Source organism: Indicator indicator, chromosome 38, assembly GCF_027791375.1.
Source record: "Indicator indicator isolate 239-I01 chromosome 38, UM_Iind_1.1, whole genome shotgun sequence".
Lineage (NCBI taxonomy): Eukaryota > Metazoa > Chordata > Aves > Piciformes > Indicatoridae > Indicator > Indicator indicator.
The window spans coordinates 2,672,377-2,693,628 of record NC_072047.1 but is presented as its reverse complement, the minus strand read 5'-3'; the positions used below and the strand labels follow the sequence as shown (position 1 = coordinate 2,693,628).

General features: G+C 54.1%; 1 protein-coding gene across 1 annotated transcript; it reads right to left on the bottom strand.

Annotated features, from left to right (window-relative positions):
- Positions 1–202: 202 nt before the first annotated feature.
- On the bottom strand, positions 203–13,472 carry RASSF2 (Ras association domain family member 2). Its single transcript, XM_054396656.1, has 10 exons — positions 13,414–13,472; positions 10,987–11,062; positions 10,636–10,787; positions 8,365–8,453; positions 4,334–4,485; positions 4,124–4,225; positions 3,897–3,948; positions 3,212–3,333; positions 469–566; positions 203–272 (listed from the first exon to the last, which is right to left on the bottom strand). The coding sequence occupies exons 1-10, from the start codon at positions 13,470–13,472 to the stop codon at positions 203–205; spliced, it is 972 nt and encodes a 323-aa protein (XP_054252631.1).
- Between the last annotated feature and the right edge of the window lie 7,780 nt (positions 13,473–21,252).

The window sequence follows — 21,252 nt, the reverse complement described above, 5'->3', positions numbered from 1 at the left end:
TTGCTGGGAAAATCCTCATTTGCAGAGGGGGGACCCCCGAGGATGCTGCACAGCTGAGGGTGTGGGGGATGGGCTGGCTCAGAGCTGGAATGATCCAGGCGGACGTCGGGAGCGCTCCAGGAATGATGGAGGTGTGGGATTTGGTGCAGTGCATCGGATCTTTGTGTGGTACAACCCCAAGCCAGGGTGCTGCTGAAGCCTTTCACATGGCTGTTGGACCTTCAGAGATCTCCTCCAGCCTCTGCTCGATCATCAGCCGGAGGATGGAGTACCTGCAGGGGCCAAGCACAGGGACGTGAGGCCTGGGCTTTGAACCTAACTTGCCCAAACAGCTCTGGAAAACCCAATGCAAAGCCCAAGGGCTCAGGCATGCACTGGGGACAGCAGGAGTCTTCAGCACTGACACAAGCTCCTGAGAGTGTCCCTAACCCTCAGCAGCTCCCCTCGGTGCCGCCAAGCCCGGCGTACTTGCGCATTAGCTTCTTCACTTCCCGATCCTCCTCTTCCTCCAGCTTCTGGATGAAGCTCCTGAGGACAGGCATCTCGAATTTGATGTACTGGGCAACCTGGGGTGAGTAGAGAGTCATTAAGACTGGAAAAGACTTCTAAGATCATCAAGTCCAACCTTCTACCCAACACCTCTGTGACTGTGTCTCAAAGCGCCAGACTTGGATGGGGACTCCACCACCTCCCTGGGCAGCCTGTTCCAACCCCTGACCACCCTCCCAGCAAAGAAATTTTTCCTACTATCCAACCCAAACCTCTCCTGGCACAATTTCAGGCCATTTCTTCTCATCCTCTCAGTAGTTACCTGGGAGAAGAGCCCAATCCCCACCTGCCTCCAACCTCCCTTCAGGGAGTTGCAGAGAGCAATGAGGTCTTCCCTCAGCCTCTTCTTCTTCAGTCTGAACAACCCCAGGCCCCTCAGCCTCTCCTCATGAGACCTGCTCTCCAAAGTGGGGTGAGGAAGAGGGTGGTGCACCAACCCCATGAGGCTGAAGGTGACCTCACAGGGTCCTTTGCCCAGATTTAAGCAGGGAAATCAAAAACCCCTCTGATTTTTGCAGCAAACCCTGCAAGAAATGACACTTGCTAATCAGTGGGTTTCTACCACTACTTCTACTTCTGTCCACCTGAGGGCTAATTCATTGTATTGTACTTCACCCATGGGCTGCAGGACTTGGCTCCTTCACATGGTGAGTCCTGTGCACCCCCAGCCTGGCACCAAGAGCCCAAATAGAGCCCAAAACTGGAGTGTGTCCCAAAAAGGGCAGCAGGGCAGGAGAGAGGTCTTGAGTACAGTCCTGTGAGGAGCAGCTGAGGGACCTGGGGTTGTTTAGCCTGGAGAAGAGGAGGCTGAAGGAAGAACTTCTGGCCTTCCACAACTCCCTGAAAGGAGGCTGGATCCAGGTGGGGGCTGGGCTCTGCTCCCGAGGAAAAAGTGATAGGAGAAGAGGAAATGGCCTCAAGACAACCAAGGTAGGTTTGGGTTGGATATTAGGAAAAGTTTCTTCACCAAAAGGGTCACAGGCACTGGAACAGGCTGCCCAGGGAGGTGGTGGAGTCCCCATCCCTGGAGGTGCTCAAGAAAACTGTGACCATGGCACTTGGGGCCATGGTTTGGTGGTTGTGGTGGTGTTGGCTGAAGGTTGGACTGGAAGATCTCAAAGAGCTTCTCCAACTGAAGCAGTTCTATGCATTTTTGGTCTAACAGCTGTGTCCAGGGAGATGTTAGGTTATGGCTGGCCTCGTTGGTCTCAGAGGGCTTTTGAAAGCAGCTGATCCTGAGGCTCCTTTGTGCTGCGAGCCCGGCGCAGGGCTGGGAGGGAGCCGGCAGATGGCAGCGCCGAGCCCAGAGATTGCTGGGCTGGGATCAGAGCCTCGGACCACAGAACGGCCTTGGCTGAAGACACCTTTAAGCTCATCCAGTCCAACCCTTAACCCAGCACTGCCAGGGCATCACCAAACCATGGCCCTCAGCACCACAACTCTAAGGCTTTCAAACCCTTCCAGGGATGGGGACTTCACCACTGCCCTAGGCAACCTGTAGGGGAAGAAATTGCTCCTCCTCTCCAACCTAAAACTCCCCTGGGGCAACTTGAGGCCAGTTCCTCTTGTCCTGTCACTTGTTCCTACCCCACTTCCCTCCAACCTGCTTTTCAGGGAGCTGCAGAGAGCCAGAAGGTCTCTCCTCAGCCTCCTTTTCTCCAGACTCAACACCCCCAGCTACCTCAACTGCTCCTCCCCAGCCCTGTTCTCCAGACCCTTCCCCACCTTTCTTGCCCTTCCCTGGCCCTGCTCCAGCCCTCAATGTCCTTCTTGGAGGTAGATGCCCAAACCTGACCCCAGCACTCAAGGTGTGGCCTCAGCAGCACCCACTCATGGGGGACAATCCCTGCCCTGGTCCAAGCCAGGCTGCTAGTGTCCTTCTTGGCCACCTGGGTATCCCCTGGCTCATCTTCAGCTGCTGTTGAGCAACACCCCCAGGTCATTTTCCACCAGGTAGTTTCCAACCACTCTACCCCCAGCAGAGTTTTGACCCCAAAAGATCTGAGATGGCAAAATAGGGCTGAGGCTGCTCTAAAGTTGCCTCCACGAGAGGAGGACTTTTCATGAGGAGATCATAGAATCATAGAATGGTCCAGGCCAGAAGGGACCTCCAAAGGTCATCCAGACCTGCCTTCCTGCAGTCAGCAGGGACATCCCCAACTAGATCAGGTTGCCCAGGGCCTCGTCCAGCCTCACCTTGAATGTCTCCAGGGAAGGAGCCTCAATTACCTCCCTGGGCTACCTGTTCCAGTGTTGCACCACCCTCATAGTGAAGAACTTCTTCCTGATATCCAATCTCAATCTGCCATTGCCCCTGGTCCTGTCCCTGCAGGCCTTAGCAAACAGTCTCTCTCCAGCCTTCCTGAAACTCTCTTCAGGTACTGGAAGGTTGCTATTAGGTCTCCCTGGAGCCTCTTCTTCTCCAGGCTGAACAGCCCCAGCTCCCTTAGCCTGTCCTGTAGCAGAGCTGTTCCAACCCCATGATCATTTTCCTGGCCCTCCTCTGGACCTGCTCCATCAGGTCCATGTCCTTCCCGTGTTGAGGGCTCCAGATGTGGAAGCAAATTCCTGCATCCCCAGCACAGAGACATCCCCACACCCCCAGTATTCCAGCCCTGGCTTGCATCCCAAACCCACAAGGATCCCCTGCTGGCAAACTCACATCATAGGTGACTTCTTCCACCTGGTCCTTCTCCATGAGGAAGACCTTGGAGACCTGCTCACAGGGCCCCTGCAGGATGCGGGCGATCAGGGGGTAGTCGCTGGCTCGGAGCTTCTGCTTCTCTGCAACACCAAAAGCAGCAACATTTGGCCTGGGGGAGGATTGGGCTTTGCCATGACCAACGAGCTGCCTATGCTGGGGAGATTCACAGAATCATAGAACCATGGAACTGCTGAAACTGGAAGAGACCTTGGGCATCATCCAGTCCAAGCACTTGCCCAGAGCTCACAATCCACCACTGCTGCTGAGCCACTGCCACTGAGCCACCTCCTTCAGCACCACATCCAGGTGGCTTCTGAACACCTCCAGGACTCCACCTGCAGCAGCCTGGGACAGTGCCTGAGAACCCTTTCTGGGAAGAAATTTTTCCTATCATCCAACCTGAAGCTCCCCTGGCACAATTTCAGGCCATTTCCTCTCCTTCTATGAGAAGAGTCCAACCCCCACCTGGCTCCAACCTCTTCTCAGGGAGCTGCAGAGAGCAATGAGGTCTCCCTTCAGCCCCCCTTCAGTCTCCTCTTCTCCAGGCTCAACAGCCCCAGTTCCCTCAGCTGCTCCTCATAGGATTTGTGCTCTCTCAAGACCCTTCCCCAGCTTGGTTGCTCTTCTCTTGCTGCAGACTCACCTCCACTGGTGTGGACGATGTACAGAGCAAACTCCTCTGCTGAGTTTTCGATCTGGACAGAGACAGAAACCACTCCTCAAGATCCATCCCTCTGTTCCGCCCTTAAACCCAGCCCCCACGGATTTTCCTCCCCCCCCCCTCCCTTTCCCTTTCACACCCTGTGGGGTGGCAACTCCCTGGCGTGGAGAGACACAGGAGGAGGGTGGGGGGAAGACATCTAAAGGTACCTTGAACTTATTGAGCAGCAGTTTGAGGACCTGGGGGGTGGTCATGGTGCTGTTTATCCGGACGTTGGTGACGGAGCCGTACGCTGGCGTGAACACCGAGGTCTGTGGGGTGCAAAGGCCACTTGAAACCTCCCCTCCCGAGCAGGAATTTCCTCACCCAGGGCTTTTTTTTGGGGAGGGGGGGGTGAGGGGAGGGAGGTGGGGGCTGACCTTGTGGTTGTAGAAGTGCCCGTTGATGGAGAAGCGGTGCCGGCGGAGGCGGCGCTGCTCGCTGGGGGTGCGGCAGCTGCCCCTGTGCCGCACTCCCACATCGCTGCGCGTCCGCATCAGCTGCGGAGCCTCCTCCGGCCCCGGCTTGCTGCCTGCAAAGACACCCAGAGGGGAGGAGGGGGCTGAGGAGAGGGGACAAGAAGGCCTTCCTCAGGGTCCTACCTCAGCATCTCCCTGCTGCAGAAGTCACAGAATGGGTTGGGTTGGAAGGGACCTCGAAGATTATTTGGGCTGGAAGGGACCTTAAAGATCATCTGGGTTGGAAGGGACCTTAAAGGTCATTTGGGTTGGAAGGGACCTTAAACACCATTTGGGTTGGAAGGGACCTTGAAGGTCATTTGGGTTGGAAGGGACCTTAAAGGTCATTTGGGCTGGAAGGGACCTTGAAGTTTATCTTGGTTGGAAGGGACCTTAAAGGTCATTTGGGCTGGAAGAGACCTTGAATTTTATCTTGGTTGGAAGGGGCCTTAAAGGTCATTTGGGTTGTAAAGAACCTTAAAGATCATTTGGGCTGGAAGGGACCTTGAAGATCATCTGGGTTCAAGGGACCTTAAAGCCCTTCCAGTTCCAACCCCTGCCATGGGCAGGGACACCTCCCACCAGCCCAGGCTGCTCAAGGCCTCATCCAGCCTGGCCTTGAACACCTCCAGGCAGCAGGCAGCCACAGCCTCCCTGGGCAGCCTGTGCCAGTCTCTCCCCACCCTCACTCTAAAGAATTTCTTCCTCATCTCCAGTCTCAACCTCCCCTCTATCAGCTCAAAGCCATTGTCCCTCCTTCTGTCTCCTCAAGCCCTTCTCAGAAGCCCCTCCCTGGCTTTCTTGTAGGCCCCCTAAAATATTGTCTGCAAAATACCTCCTGGGAAACCCCCATGGATGCAAACATAACCTTACAAACTTCCCCAGACAGGTTTAAGTCACCAGTTTGAACCACAGCAGCCCCTGGTTCACCCTCCCCCAGCTCCATGGCTCAGAATTCACCATGCACATGCAGGCTGCTCCTGGCTCAAGGCTCTTCTCCAGGGGAGCTTGGAGCATCTTTATTCCCTTTGTCATCCTTTCACTTATTTTTGTTCCCTCCTTTCCTTTAATGAGAACCAGCAAACGAGGCCAGGGCTTCAGCTCTCAGCATGGCTCAGCTCCAGATTATCAGAGCCCAGTTCTTCCTCCACTTTTAGTGACCCCCCTGGGATGTTTTAATTCCAAGCAGGTCTGCAGCAAGGAAGCTCTCTGGTGCTTGCTGCTCCGGCTGCACGCTGCAGGCCATGGCAGCTCAGCACCCCCTGAGGGGCTGCCACACACCCCCTGAGCTGGGGATTACCTTCACAGTCATGGAACTGCTGAGACTGGAAGAGACCTTGGGGATCATCCAGTCCAAGCACTCACCCAGAGCTCACAATCCACCACTGCTGCTGAGCCACTGCCCCTGAACCACCTTCCTCTGCACCACATCCAGGTGGCTTTTGAACCCCTCCAGGGATGAGGACTCCACCACCTCCCTGGACAGCCTGGGGCAGTGCCTGGGAACCCCTTCTGGGAAGAAATTATTCCTCATGGCCAATCTCAACCTCCCCTGGTGCATCTTGAGGCCATTTTCTCTTGCCCTACCACTTGTATGTGAGAAGTGCCCAACCCCCACCTGGCTCCTGCCTCCTCTCAGGAGCTGTAGAGAGCAATGAGGTCTCCCTCAGCCTCCTTTTCTCCAGGCTCAACCCCCCCAGCTCCTTCAGCTGCTCCTCCCCAGCCCTCTTCTCCAGACCCTTCCCCAGCTTTTTTGCCCTTCTCTGGATCTGCTCCAGCTCCTAAGTGTCCTTCTTGCAGTGAGGAGCCCAAAACTGAACCCAGCACTCAAGCTGTGGCCTCACCTGTGCCAATCAAATCCCTAGACCTGCTGGCCAGACCAGTAATTAACTAATTAATTAATAATTGTTGCTCCAGACTAGGCTGCTGGTGACCTTCTTGGCCACCTGGGCACCCCCTGGCTCATCTCCATCTGCTGTCACCCAGCACCCCCAGGGCTTTCTCCACCAGGCACTTCCCAGCCACTCCTCCTCAAGCCTGTAGCATTCCTGTGGTTGTTGTGACCCAAAGGCTGCACTCAGTGCTTGGCTCTGTTGAACCTCCAGCTTGAAGCCATCATCCTCTGTCCTGTCACTACAACTCCTAGGCAAAAGTCCCTCCCCAGCTCTCCTGGAGCCTCCTTCAAATCCTGGAAGGCTGCTCTAAGGTCTCCCTGGAACCTTCTCTTCCCCAGGCTGAACAATCCCAACTCTCTCAGCCTGGCCCCATAGCAGAGGTGTTCCAGCCTCTGAGCATCTCCATGGCCTTCTTGCATTGCTTTTATTGCCAGAAAGCATCCAAAAATACCCCACCTGACCCCCCCAAGCCCCCAGGAACATCTGCAAACGGCTCCACATGTGTGAGGGAAGTGCTCAGAGCAGGTTTTTCCCATGGGAATTGCAGGTGGAGGACGGACACAGCTTCAGCACTGCCTCCAGCTCCGAACAAGGGGTTAAGGAAGCACCAGGACCAAGCTCTTGCCCCTTTACAGAGAGGAAAAACCCAGGGAGGGGAAAAATAACTCTGCAGAATGTTGACTTCCCCATGGCAACAAACTTCCCCACGGCCTCTATTCTTCTTTTCTTCTTCCCTAAAAGCAGAGCCGCCAGGAAGGGGAAGCTCCAACATCCTTTTCCCTACCATCCCACGAGGCTCATTGCTCCATCCACCCAGTTCCTTCCAATCTCCTCTTCCTCACATCCCACCCTGGCCCTTGCCCTGAGCAAAAACGACTCCACAAACCAACCCCTTCAGAAGGGTTTTGGGTTCAGATTTTTCTTGCTGCAGTGAAGTAAATGTGGATGGGCTGGAAAGTGCCCAGAGAAGGCCCAGGAGAATGATCAGAGGAGGACCTGGCCTGTGAGGAGAGGCTGAGAGAGATGAGGTTGCTCCAGCCTGGAAAGGAGAAGAGTAGGGAAGTGATGGTTGCCCTGTGCTGGGCACTGCTGAGGCCACACCTGGAGTGCTGGGTTCAGGTTTGAGCTCCTCCAAGAAGGACGCTGAGGGCTGGAGTGGAGCCAGAGAAGGGCAAGAAAGGTGGGGAAGGGTCTGGAGAAGAGGGCTGGGGAGGAGCAGCTGAGGGAGCTGGGGAGAAGGAGGCTGAGGGGAGACCTTCTGGCTCTGTCCAGCTCCCTGAGAGGAGCCAGGTGGGGGTTGGGCTCTGCTCCCTAGTCTCAAGTGATAGAAGGAGAGGAAATGGCCTGGAATTGTGCCAGGGAAGGGTTAGGTTGGAGATGAGGAAAAAATTCCTTGCTGCAAGAGTGGTCAGGGATTGGAACAGGCTGCCCAGGGAGGTGGTGGAGTCCCCATCCCTGGAGATGTTCTGGAAACCTGTGGCCATGGCAGCTGGGGCCATGGTTTGGTGGCCATGGTGGGGTTGGGTTGCTGGCTGGACTCAATGATCCCAGAGGGCTTCTCCTACCCACAGAATTCTGTAAGGCTAAGGGGAGACCTTCTCACCATGGACCAGGACAGCAAGGGTGGCTACCAGGAGGATGTAGACTCAAGGGGTGATGAGTACAAATTACTCCTGAGGAGATTCCAACTGGACTGCAGAAGAAACCTGTTCCTCATGAGGACAGTTGGACACTGGAATCATCTCCCAGGGGAAGCAGTGCAGTCCCCTGCATGGAGCAGTTTCAGACTCAGCCTGGCAGGCTGCTGGGCCAGCTCCTTTCAACTCCACCAGCACATAGAGAGGTTGGAGCAGAGGGGTCCCCGGGGTCCCTTCCTGGCATTCTGGGATTCTACGAAATGAAATATGGGAGCTGTGGAAGTGGCTTCAAGTCAGGTGGAGCAAGTCTGAGCCACTGATTTCTAGGGACTAAAACCTGCCTGGTTAATATTTTCTGACATCAAACAGGAGCTGCTCCCAGCTGCCCAGCCAGATCCCAATGGATCTGAGCCCTGCTCACCTGTGCCACTTCCAAGAGGCTCCGTGCTCAGCGTGGGCTCCGCATCCGTGACCTGGATGTCTGGCAAGGTGCTGGGCTTCAGCACAGAGCTGGGGGGAAGCAGGGAGGAAGTGATGTGCTGAGGGAATGAGACCCAGGAGCATTCCCCAGCCCAGCCCCAGGCTGGTGGGGAGCAGGATCTGGCAGGTGATCATCCCTGCAGGGCTATAGATCTGTTACAACATGAATCCTAAATTCCATTCCGCCCCAGAAAAACCTTTTGGAAGGTCTTTTCTCAGCTGCCCTCTTCCCAGGAAGGGATGCTGAACCCCAGAATAAACTCTTGAACCCCAGAATAAACTCCTGAGCCCCAGAATAAGCTCCTGAACCCCAGAACAGACTGCTGAACCTCAAAACAGCAGGAGCAAAGCTGGACTTGCCTTGGTTTCCCTCTTTGCAGACCATACACCATGGAAACCCACCCCAGATCCACCCCACTTCCAGGACAAGCCATGGATTTGCTGCTCCTGGGCACTGGAGGACCAAGCCCAGAGTCCCTTCTAAGGGGTTTGTGGAGAGTGATGGGGACTGGTTATACTGGGGCTTGGAGCAACATCCAGCATGAAACTGGGATAAGAGGTAAAGCCCAGGCTGGGTGTGGAAGGAGCTGCTGGGATGCAAAAGGGTCGTTGGGAAAAGTGTGTGTGGAGGGGGGGAGCTGCAAAAGTCGTGGGGGCCTTGCAGAAAGGGAGGTGGGGGGAGGACTGCAAAAGATAAAGGAGCAAAAAGGGAAAGGTTTGCAGAAAGGGGAGAGTGCAAAAAGAGTCTGGCAAAAAAAGGGGGAGGGAATGGAAATAAAGGGGTGCAAAAAGGGGGGGGGCTTGGGAAAAAGGGGAGGGAATTGCAATAAAGGGGTGCAAAAAGGGGGGGTCATGGGAAAAAGGGGGAGGGAATTGCAATAAAGGGGTGCAAAAAGGGGGGGTCTTGGCAAAAAGGGGGAGGGAATTGCAATAAAGGGGTGCAAAAAGGGGGGGTCATGGGAAAAAGGGGGAGGGAATTGCAATAAAGGGGTGCAAAAAGGGGGGGTCTTGGAAAGGAAGGCTGTGCAGAGAGGAGGGGTTTGCAAAAAGGGGGGGAGGGGTCGTAGCAAATAGGCTTTGGAAAAGGGGAGGAGGGGCTGCAAAAAGGGAGGGCTGCAAAAAGCTGGGGGGAGGGAGGCCTTTACAAAATTAGGGAGTTTTGCAAAGGGGGTGTGCAAAGGTGGGGGGAGGAGGTCAGCAAAAGGGGAGGTTTTGGAAAAGAGGAGGAGGTTCTGGAAAAGAGGGAGGGGGGCTGCAAAAAGGGGGAGGTCCTGCAGAAAGGAGGGGTGAGAAAAAAAAATGGGGAAGTTCTTTGCAAAAGAGGAGGGGGACCTGGTGAAAAAATTGGGGGGGGGAGGGAACACTGGAAAAGGAGGCTCTGTGCTGGGGGGGGTGGGAAAAGGGGGAGAGGCTGAAAAAAAAAAAAGAGGGAGTTTTGCAAGAAAAGGGAGTTGGAAAAGGGAGATTTTTTTTTTTGCAAAGGGAGGGCCTCTGCAAAATGGGGAGGGTCCTTGCAAAAAGGGAGGGGGGGCTCTGAAAAAAAGGGGGGGCTTTGCAAAATGGAGGAGGCTTTGCAAAAAGGGGAGGGGGTCTTTGTAAAAATAGGGAGGGGATTTGCAAAAAGGGGAGGGGGTCTTTGCAAAAAGGGTGCAAAAGGGGAGGGGTCTTTGTAAAAAGGGAGGGGGGCTCCGCAAAAAGGGGAGGGGGTCTTTGTAAAAATAGGGAGGTGATTTGCAAAAAAGGGAGGGGGTCTTCGCAAAATGGGGAGGGGGTCTTTGTAAAAAAGGGGGGACCTTTGCAAAAAGGGGGAGTGTTTGCAAAAAGGGAGGGTCTTTGCAAAATGGGGAGGGGTCTTTGCAAAAAGGGAGGGGGCTCTGCAAAAAGGGAGGGGGCTCTGCAAAAAGGGGAGGGGGTCATTGTAAAAAAAGGGGGGGACCTTTGCAAAAAGAGGGTCTTTGTAAAAATGGGGGGGCTTGCAAAAAGGTGGGGGACCTTAGTAAAAAGGGGGAGGGTCTTTGCACAACTTGGGGTGGGGGGCTGCAAAGTGGAACTGCACAGTGACTTTATTTCAGCCTGGGCTGCCTCAGGGTGTTGCAACCGGATAAAACCCGGAGCCGGAGCAGGCAGCTGGAGCTGTGAGGCAGCAAACCCCAGCGGGAGGGGCCCGGGGTGGGGAGGGTACCTGTGGGGGTCTTCTCTGCCCTGCACTCACCCGTGGGCTCCCAGGTTGCATCCCGAGTGCCAGGAGGAGGAGGAGGGCGGGGGCCGGATGCGCTGATTGTCATCCTGCATCTGGAGGCGGATCGGGCGCCGCAAGCCCCAGGAGATGTTGAGCAGCCCCTCCACGATGAGTTCCCCTTCCTCCTGCGCAGAGAACAGCAGCTCCGCACCCCGGGCACAGACTCGGAGGTTTTTTTTTTTGGACCTCACACGTCTGAATCAAACCAAATTTCCCTTTTTTTTTCTTTTCCCTTTTTTTAGTTTTTGGTTGGTTGGGTTTTGTTTGTTTGCTTTCCCCTCCTGCCAGAGAGAAGCAGGTCCCTACCCCGGGGGCGTTTCTTACCTCCCGGTGCCGCAGCTGCAGATTTTGCCCTTCGTAGTAGATGTTGTAGGTCTTCAAGTGTAAGAGCAGCTCATTTCTGGGAGGGGGAAAAGGGAAAGATACTGAGAAAAGATGTAGTAGGGGACACTGAAGGCACTGCTTGGACCCTGGAGCCAGCCAGAAGGAAATTGGAGGGATTTAGGAGAAAAGGGGTTGGGTTAGATGACCTTTAAAGGTCCCTCCCAACCCAAACCATCACTCTATGAAAGCAGGAATTGTGTCCCAGGGTCAGGCTGGGCAATGCTGCCAGCGTGTCCAAAGCAGCTTCATCTGGGGCAGAATTGGCTCTCTGGCTGCCTCAGGAGCTCTCTTGTTGAGGATGTCTGCTGCAGGTCCAACCAGGGGATATCAGAGAATCATAGATTCATGGAATGGGTTGGCTTGGAACAGATCTCAAAGCTCATCCAGTTCCAACCCCCTGCCATGGGCAGGGACACCTCCCACCAGCCCAGGCTGCTCAAGGTCTCATCCAGCCTGGCCTTGAACACCTCCAGGCAGGAGGCAGCCACAGCCTCCCTGGGCAACCTGTGCCAGTCTCTCCCCACCCTCACTGCAAAGAATTTCTTCCTCATCTCCACTCTCAGTCTCCTCTCTCCCACCTCCAAGCCATTGTCCCTCATCCTGGCACTTCCAGCCCTTGTCCAAAGTCCTTCCCCAGCTCTCCTGGAGCCCCTTCAGGTACTGGAAGGCTGCTCTGAGGTCTCTTTGGAGCCTTCTCTTCTCCAGGGTGAACAGCTCCAATTCTCTCAGCCTGTCCCCACACGGGAGGTTCTCCAGCCTCTGATCATCTTGGTGGCCTCCTCTGGACTCTCTCTAACAGTTTGATCCCCTCTGGGGACAACCTCTCTGCAATCACGTCCTCCACCAGCTGTGCAAAAAGCCCTAAGGAAAGCCATCAGATCTTGGTGGATTTGGTCACAAGGCTGAAAACCAAGGAAGTGTTGGGAATGCTGAAGCCCTTGGGTCATGCTGGAGTCACAAGTTCTCCGAGGAGAGGTCACCACATCAGCTCATGGCTCCAGCCCCTGACCTCGAGCTCAGACTGAGCCCTGCTCCAGTTGCAAATGAATGTAACAATGAAAATAGAAAATAATAACAACAACAACCACAACAATCATCATCATCATCATCATCATCATCATCCCAGGCTCACAGGATGTTAGGGGTTGGAAGGGATCTTGGGAAATCATCAAGTCCAAGCCCCTGCCAGAGCAGGAGCAGAGAATCCAGCACAGGGCACACAGGAACACATCCAGACAGGGCTGCAAAGGCTCCAGACAAGGAGACTCCACAACCTCTCTGGGCAGCCTGCTCCAGGCCTCTGGGAGCCTCCCAGTGCAGAAGTTCCTCCTCCTGCTGAGCTGCAACCTCCTGTGCTGCAGTTTCCATCCAGTGCCCCTTGGCCTAGCCCAGGGTGCAAGTGAGCAGAGCCTGGCCCCTGCCTCCTGCCCCCCAGCCCTCAGCTCTTGAGAGACATTGAGCAGATCCCTCTCAGCCTTCTCCTCTCCACACTCACCACCCCCAGGGCTCTCAGCCTCTCCTCCCCAGGCACTGCTCCAGGCCCTTCAGCATCCTTGGAGCCTTCCCTTGGACTCTCTCCAGCAGATCCCTGTCCCTCCTGAACTGGGGAGCCCAGAGCTGGATGCAATATTCCAGCTGTGGCCTCAGCAGGGCAGAGCAGAGCGGGAGGAGAACCTCCCTGGCTCTGCTGGACACACTCTGCTGAATGCCCCCTAGGACCCTATTTGCCTTCTTGGCCACGTAATAATTAAATGAATGAATGGATAAATAAATAAATAAATAAAATCAAACTACAACCAGATTCAATCCAGGCCAGGCTGCCCAAGCCCTGCTGTGAATCCCAGAGAAGCAATGCCATGAATCCAGCCAGGCAGGCTGCTGGGGTTCAAGGATACTCAGCACCTTCAGACTAACATCAGGAAGCACAAATCCCAGGGATGTAGGGTCAGGAGAAAGTACAAAGGATAGGGGGGTACAATATCCCATTTTTGCTTTATCTCCCCCAAAATCTTCCTGGAAACTTAGGAGTCCTTTTACTTTGCTCCCAAAGCACAAAGGAGCAATCCCAGCTCGGGAGCTTTCCTGGCAGGATTTGGCTTTCATGGCTGTTTGCAGAGCATTTGGTGATGCTCCTGAGGAAAAACCAAATTCCAACTCACATCAACCCCCCCTGCTTCGACTTTTCTTAAAGGCAATTGTTGATTCTTGCCCCAGAACTGCTCTTATGGTTCCAAAGGCAACCACTACAAGTCAAACTCCAGAATCCCTCCCCTCTTCCCAGCAAAAATCCCCCTGGGAATATTGCAGCCAGCTGCCCAGCCCAGTGCAGGCTGTGGCTCTGCACTGCAGCCCTGCCCAGCATCTTACTTGGAGATGTATTTGTCTTTGCCACAGGGAACCAGGAGCTCGCAGCCACCGTAATCCATCCTCCTGCTCCTCTTTCATGGGAGCTGAGCTGCAGAGAGGGAGGAGAGAAAAGCATCAGCGTGAACCTCCCTGGCACCACCCCCTGGGGAGCAGGGAAATTCATGTGTTTGGATTGGGATGAACTCTTGGGAATCACAGGATTGCTTAAGTGGGAAAAGGCCTCTGAGCTCACCCAGTCCAACATCAACCACCATGGCCACCAAACCCTGGCCTCAGCTGCCATGGCCACAGGTTTCCAGAACACCTCCAGGGATGGGAACTCCACCACCTCCCAGGGCAGCCTGTGCCAATCCCTGACCACTCTTGCAGCAAAGAATGTTTTCGTCATCTCCAACCTAACCCTCCCCTGGCACAATTCCAGGCTATTTCCTCTCCTTCTATCACCTGATACTGGGAAGAAGAGACCAACCCTCAGCTGGCTCCAGCCTCCTTTCAGGGAGCTCTAGGGAGCAATGAGGTCTCCCCTCAGCCTCCTCTCTTCCAGACTAACCAACCCCAGCTCCCTCAGCTGCTCCTCCCCCGCCCTGTTCTCCTGACCCCTCACCAGCTTCGTTGACCCTTCTCTGGCCCTGCTCCAGCCCTCAATGTCCTTCTGGCAGTGAGAGGTCCAAACCTGACCCCAGCACTCGAGGTGTGGTCTCAGCAGTGCCCAGCACGGAGGCACAATCACTTCCCTCCTGCTGCTGGCCACAGCACTGCTGATTCAGCCTCCTCCCAGGGAACTGCAGAGAGCAATGAGGTCTCCCCTCAGCCTCCTCTGCTCCAGGCTCTGGCAGCCGCTCTGGGAGGAGGGCAGGGGAAGGAGGGGAGGTGAGATGAGGGGAGATCAGATAAGGGGCGAAGCGTCGTAAACTCACTGAAAATTTAATAGCAGCAGCGCTTGGCTTCGGCTGGCATTTGCATTTCCAGCAGGCACCCAGCACTGACAGCCCTGCAGCAGGAAAGGCATGAGCAGCATTTACTCCTCTTTTCCATTTATTTTTTCCAGGGCTTTGCTACACAGCTGCAGACACACAGCTCTGGATCTGGCTTGATGCTTCCTCATCTCATCCCAAGACACAAGCTGTGGGGTAGAAGTTGGGGAAGGCTCTGGGAGACCTCAGAGCAACCTTGCAGTAGCTGAAGGGGCTCCAGGAGAGCTGGGGAGGGACTTTGGACAAGGGCTGGGAGTGCCAGGATGAGGGACAATGGCTTTGAGCTGGGAGAGGGGAGATTGAGACTGGAGATTAGGGAGAAATTCTTTCCAGTGAGGGTGGGGAGAGACTGGAACAGGTTGCCCAGGGAGGCTGCCTGGAAGTGCTTAAAACCAGGCTGGATGAGGCCTTGAGCAGCCTGGGCTGGTGGGAGGTGTCCCTGCCCATGGCAGGGGAGTTGGAACTGGATGAGCTTTAAGATTCCTTCCAACCCAACCCTTTCTGTGAATCTACGAATCTTGGTCTGAACAATGCCAGCTGGAATTTTGTGCATTCCTTCTGGTGCCAAAACTTCTCCACATCTCTCATGCAAACACTCAGAAACCTCTCCAAACCTTCCACCTCTGGAGCAGCACCAGCCGAGAGCAGGAGGCTGTTTTGGATGTTGTTTTGGGTGCTGTGAAGTGGAATTAAAATGAGGGTTGGGTTTGGGTGAAGCCCTCAGGGCTGCTCACAGGCTGAGAGTCCTTTGGAAATCAGGCACTGGCAGCACCTTGAATTGCAAAGCTGGAGCAGTGTTGAGCGACACAAAAGGGCTTCTGGGGTCATCCTTTTCCTCAGGTCTTTGTTGAAACCCTCCTAAGGAAAGCTTTTCTTTTTTTTTTCTTTTTTTTTTTTTCCCAGGGTCTGCTCCCTCCCTCTCCTCATCCAGAAATGATGAGGAGACAAGAAAAGAGGATTTGCCCCCCAACTGTTTTCATCCACCTCCCACATCACTGCATGCTTCCTGCTGATCCCCTGGGACACAGACCTCATTTTCCTGCCAAAATAACCCAAACCCCACCACAAAATCCAGCAGCTAAGTGACTCAATCAAAGCCTTGTGGTCAAAAACCTGTGTTGGAGGAGTCCCTAAAACCTCAGCACAGCAGCAATCCTTGCTTCACACCCTGCCCATCCTGGTGGATCCTAGCAAATCAATTACATGGAACAGTAAAACCACTCCAGGCTGCACTTCACACCGTGGATTTGAGGTTGTTGCCAAAAAAGTAGTTAGGGGATGGAATAGGATAAAAATGGGGTGAAAAAAAAGGGAATGGGCCTACCAAAAGCTGCACTAGGAGGGAGGGTTTAGGGATTGGGGGACATTCAGGAAAAAAGACAAAAAAAAACATTTTTCCACTGAACTGATTGTTACAGGAATTGGCTCAAGGGCTGCAGCCAGGGGGGAGGTGGGGTGGGAGAGTCACACCATCCCTTGCAGGGGTTTTCAACGGGTTAGTGTTGTGTAGGCTGGGCCTCTGGAGGGAGGGAACCTTAGGAAGCGCCGTTCCCAGTCCTCGGAAGGTTGGACTCCAGGGAGGAAGCTTGGGGAGGAAGGGAAATTTTGGACAAGGGCTGGGCTGGGAGGTGCCACGGAGGATTGAGGGGGAAGAGGGGGGTGGGCCTGGGGCTGTTGAGGCTAGGGAGAATGAGGGACGATTGGAGGGGGTGGGACTGCGAGACTTGAGGATGGTAGAAATTCCTTTTGGCAGTGGAAGGCTCGGGGACAGGTTTGGCCCGGGAAGGGGCTGTGGTGATGGGAGGGGGGCACCTGGAGGGGTTCATTTTCAAGGGCCAGGGCTGGGTATGCAGGGGCCCTTGGGAGCAAACCTGGGGACTGGTGAGGAGGAGGTTGTCCCTGCCCATGGCAAGGGGGGCGGGCTGGAAACTGGGATGACCTTTGGATGGTTTTCCCTTCCAACCCCCAAAATCCTTATTCTTAATTAATCTCTGGACCCTTTGTGGTGGGGCCTGCGGGGAATAGGGCTCATTGGGTGGGGGGGGACTCAGCAGGAGCAGGGGTTAATGGTCTCAGGGAACTCAATTGACCTTGAAGGGGTCTCTGTTCCAAACCTGACCCAAAATTCTCTGATTCTCGTGTAGAAGGTAGGCGTGAGGTAGTGGGATAGGTGCTGAAGCGGTTTCAGAATGCAAACAGGGGCAGGGGGGGGGGAGGGCAGGTGATAGCCAGCCCCAGGCCCTGGGGGCTCCAGTGGGGGCTGAAAGAAGGAAAAGCACCGAGAAGAGGATAAAAACTCCACCACCGAAAACGAAAAAAACATGCTCCTGGCAAAACAAGTGAAAAAGGGCTGGGGGACAATGGCCCTGAGCTTCCCTGGGACCAGCCCCAGGGGACGCTGCTCTCCCTGCAGCCCCCCTCCTCTTAGGGGGGCTTGGGCAAGGCTGGCCTCTGGGCCACATTCCCCCCACAGGGGCAGAGGAGGGCAAAACTTTCCCCAAACCGAACCCGGCTCTCCCTTCCCAAACGAGAGAAGAGGGAGAGGTTGGAGGTTATGTGCAGGGCCAAGCTTTGTGTGGGCTGTGGGGGAAAAATGTGTGGCACACCGGGTGTGGCTGTGTGCGCCACCAGCCCCGGGCCGAGGGGTGGGACTTTTGGGGGATGGGGGGTTCACCAGCTGTTGAAGATAGAGGAAGGGGCAACAGGAAGAAGGCCTCTGGGCCGGCTTTGTTGGGGAGTTTGCCCCCCCGAAAGGGAAGCCTGGCAGGAGGGGGGGGGAGAAGGGGGCCAGGCAGTGAATTGCGTAGGGCGGGGGGGGGGGGGTGGGAACACTGGGGGGGTTGGGGGTGGGGTTGAGGGCTGTGTCCAACAGCTGTTTTTTGGGGGGCCATATGCAAACAGGCTGAAGTGCCCCCAAAAAAAAATAAAAAAAAAAAAAAAAAAAAAAAAAAAAAAAAAAAAAAAAAAAAAAAAAAAAAAAAAAAAAAAAAAAAAAAAAAAAACCACCCAAAAAGGGAGGCTTTGTTGGAGGGGGGGACACCTTCCCCCAGAGGATAAAAAAAAAAAACCCCTGCCGGCACGCCACCAGGGCCGTGCATGGGTGGGTGGAGCAGGCCAGAGGGTGTTTGGGGCCCTAGGGGGCTCTGTGGGGGCTATTCGTGGGCCACCAGGGGGGGGAGTAGGGGGGTTTTTTGGGCAGGGCCAAAAATTTCCCGGACCTTCCTGAACGGGGACGGTGGTTTTTTGGGGTGTAAAAACTTTCCCCAAAGTGAAAAAAAAAAACAAAAAAAAAAAAACAAAAAAAAAAAAAAAAAAAAAAAAAAAAAAAAAAAAATAAAAAAAAAAACAAAACAAAAAAAAACGGTTTTCATTTGGGGATTGATGGGATGAGGAGGCCCTGGCCAGTTTTGCAAGGGTTTTACAAACCTTCCCCCTGTGGGGCCGGAGGACGCTCAGCTTATTTACCTAGTTTTACCCGCCCCCCCGCGGGCTTTGGGCCACCTTCCCGGGCCTATTCTTGTCAATCCCCATTTCCCACAATTTCCCCGCGGTGGCGGGGGAAGGGGTGGGTGGGGGAGGGGAGGAAAGGGCCCACAATTCTTTCCTTTTTTTTTTTTTTTTTTTTTTTTTTGGGGCGTTTTTTCAATTTTTTTGTGGGTTTGTTTTTTTCATGGATAACAGCGCGCTGGGGGCTTTGTGGCTGGGGAAAGGGAGGGGCCTCAGCCCCACCTGGTGGAGCGATTCCCCCCCAACAATGGATGGGGAGGGGGGACCTGATTTTCCAAACCACCGCCCACCCCTTGAATTTTTTGTCATGCCAGGGGGGGGTCTTTTGGGTTGCCGCAAAGGGCTTGGAAACATGGGCCAAGAGGGGGAGAGGGTGGGGGAGGGGGAGGGAGACGGAGGGGGGGGGGGAGGGGGGGGGGAGGGGAAAGGGGGGGGGAAAAACAAAGGGGGGGCCTTGCAGGCGGCCCAGGTGTTGCCCAAGATCGGCCCACATCAATCAGGCTTTGCCCAGGGGGGGGGCGCGCGCAAGAGGGCCAGCCCGAGCTCTTTTCCCTCCCTGGCCACCTCCAGGTGGGCCCTTCCATGGGTTTCCCCCTCTTGGAAAGCCATTGTGTTTCCCCTTCCACCACCCTTGGGCAGGGGGCTGAGGGTTTTTGGGGCTGGGGCTTTGCAAAAGTGCTTTTGCAACATCAGCTCCAAAGGGCTTTTGCTCCTTTCAAGAGGGTTGGCCAAGAGGGGACTTGCAGCCCTCCCTGCCCTCTGGACATTCAAGCTACCAAGCTCTTCCTATGGGTTGCTTCCAGGGGGAAGCTGGGGGGCCAGGGGGTACCTCATTTCCCCTCCTTATTCCCATCATTAAGTTAAACCTTTTCTTTAGAAACCACGGGAATGGTTTGGGTTGGAAAGGAGGGACCTCCAAAGCCTCCCATCCAGTGCCCAAACCCTCTGCCATGGGGGCAGGGGACACCTCCTACCAGCCCAGGCTGCTCAAGGTCTCATCCAGCCTGGCCTTGAACACCTCCAGGCAGGAGGCAGCCACAGCCTCCCTGGGCAACCTGTGCCAGTCTCTCCCCAGCCTCACTGCAAAGAATTTCTTCCTCAGCTCCAGTCTTAATCTCTCCCAGCTCCAAGCCATTGTCCCTCATCCTGGCACTTCCAGCCCTTGTCCAAAGTCCTTCCCCAGCTCTCCTGGAGCCCCTTCAGGTACTGGAAGGCTGCTCTGAGGTCTCCCTGGAGCCAGCTACACAACCTTGAAACCCCTGCAGGGATGGTGACTCCTCCACCTTCCTGGGCAGCCTGATCCAATGCTCTGCTCTAGTTTCAAGCCTTTGCCTCTCATCCTATCACCACAGGCCCTTATGAAAAGTCCTTCTCCAGCTCTCCTGCAGCCCCCTTTGGATATTGGAGATGCTCCAGGAACTCAGACCCCTCCCTGAGACCATTCCCTGCATCCCCACAGCCCCACAGTGCAGAGGGAGCCTGGCCCCACTTGCAGCCCCTCACGTGGAGCAGGGACATGGACTGACTTCTGCCAAGCTCCTGGGGAGCTTCATTCAGCAAACAAAACAAAATAAAACACAAAAGAAAAAAAAAAAAAAAAATAAAAAAAAAAAAAAGGAAAAAAAAAAAATAAATAAAAACAAAACAAAAACAAATAAAAAAAAAAATAAAAAACAGAAACAAAAAAAATGAAAAAAAAACAAAACAAAAAAAAAAAAAAAAAAAACAAAACCAAAAAACAAAAAGAAAAAAAAAAAAACAAAAAAAAAAAAAAAAAAAAAAAACAAAAACAAAAAAACAAAAAAAAAAAAAAAAAAAAAAAAAATCAAAAAAAAAAAAAAAAAACAAAAAAAAAAAAAAAGAAAAAAAAAAAAAAAAGAAAAAAAAAAAAAAAACAAAGTAGGAGGTTTCCCCTCCTTATTTCGTGTTGGGGTTTTTTGAGCTTGGCAAAGGAATGATATGTGGTTTCCCCTGCTCCTGCAAAAAAGCCCACAAAAACAGTGTCAGCTCGTATCGCGTTATTCTATTTTTTATCAGCTGCGATGAGTTCAGCGACGTTTTTTTGTTTTTTTCATGTGGGGTTTTGGGGCCGAGTGAGTGGGGGTCGTCGTTGGGTTGCGGTTTGGTAGGTTTTTGTTTCCTTTTTTGGATGTTTGGGGGGTTTGGTTTTATTAGTTTTGTTATTGCCTTTTGCCCAGTTTCCTCTTGCCAGCCATGCAGAAGCTTTTGAACAGACATCCTTGCTTGCCCTGCTCCAACTGTCTATTTCACGAATCACTCCAGCAGCCCAGGCAGGCAAGGGGAGACCGGACCAGCCAGGACGACCTAGAAGAGAAATGAGGGGAGACGAGGGACTGGACAGGAAGGGGCGTGAACCCAGAGGAAAGGACGAGGAAAGAAAGAAGGAGAGGAGAAAAGGGAAGGAAAGGGAGAGAAGACAGGACGGAAGAAGGGGAAGAGGAAGGAAGGAGGTGCGACAGAGAAAAGAGGGGCACAGGAAGGGAGGGGAAGGGAAGGGGGGAGGTGAGGAGACGAAGAGAAGGAAAGGAAGGGGGGCGAAAAGCGGAAAGGAGAGACACTAGCAGTTGACTTCTGTCCCTGCCTGCTCTTGCCTATTCTTACTGCCATGCCTTGCTTCCTGCCCTTCTCCAGCCAGACGCCCCCAGGCCGGCAGGGAGAGGGAAGGGAGGACCAGGGAGGGGACCCAGGGCAAGAAAGGGGACAGAGGGGACGGGGAGGCGGACCATGGAGGGGACAGGGAGCGTGGGGAGGGACACAGCCTTCCTTGTTTCCCTGCTGCGCTTGCTCCCTGCCATCCCCAACAGCAGCCCCCCAAGGCAGGGGTAGGAAATTGAGAGAGACGTGATGATAGGGAAGAGTGAGAGATGAAAGGAAGTGAGAGGGAGAAGAGATAATTGGCAAAGCAAGCCTAGTCCCCAGATGCACTGTCGTCTTTGCCTTTTCCCCCCGGGCATTTTGGCACTGGGGGTGAGGCAGCAGATTGTGGGTAAAAATAAAGAAAAAAAAAAAAAAAAGGAAAAAGAAAAAAAATATAATAATGGAAAAAATTAATAAAAAATGAATAAAGAAGTATATTACAAAAGAAAATTAATTAAAGATAACCTACACTCGCTTCCCTACCTGCTCCCCAGTTCCCCTGGGAGGGCCGTGAAGCCTTGGATTAGTATGTGGAATGCTTTGGCGCTCCTTGCCGTAGGAACCCTGCCCCCCAGCCCCCAAAGGGGAGCGCTAGGGGAGTAGTAGAAGAGGGGCTTTCAGGCCCGCTCTTTCCCGACCCCCCCCCTCCTGACGTCTACTTGCTCCGCCGACCGGGCACTTGGGTGGCTGGGGAGGAACG

Excerpts from the sequence above, each read along its gene's own strand:
- RASSF2 (XM_054396656.1), bottom strand. The coding sequence starts at position 13,472 with ATGGATTACGGTGGCTGCGAGCTCCTGGTTCCCTGTGGCAAAGACAAA. Across the intron at positions 4,226-4,333 it reads GGCACTTCTACAACCACAAG|ACCTCGGTGTTCACGCCAGC; the intron begins GTCAGCCCCCAC and ends TGCACCCCACAG. Across the intron at positions 273-468 it reads GTGAAGAAGCTAATGCGCAA|GTACTCCATCCTCCGGCTGA; the intron begins GTACGCCGGGCT and ends TGGCCCCTGCAG.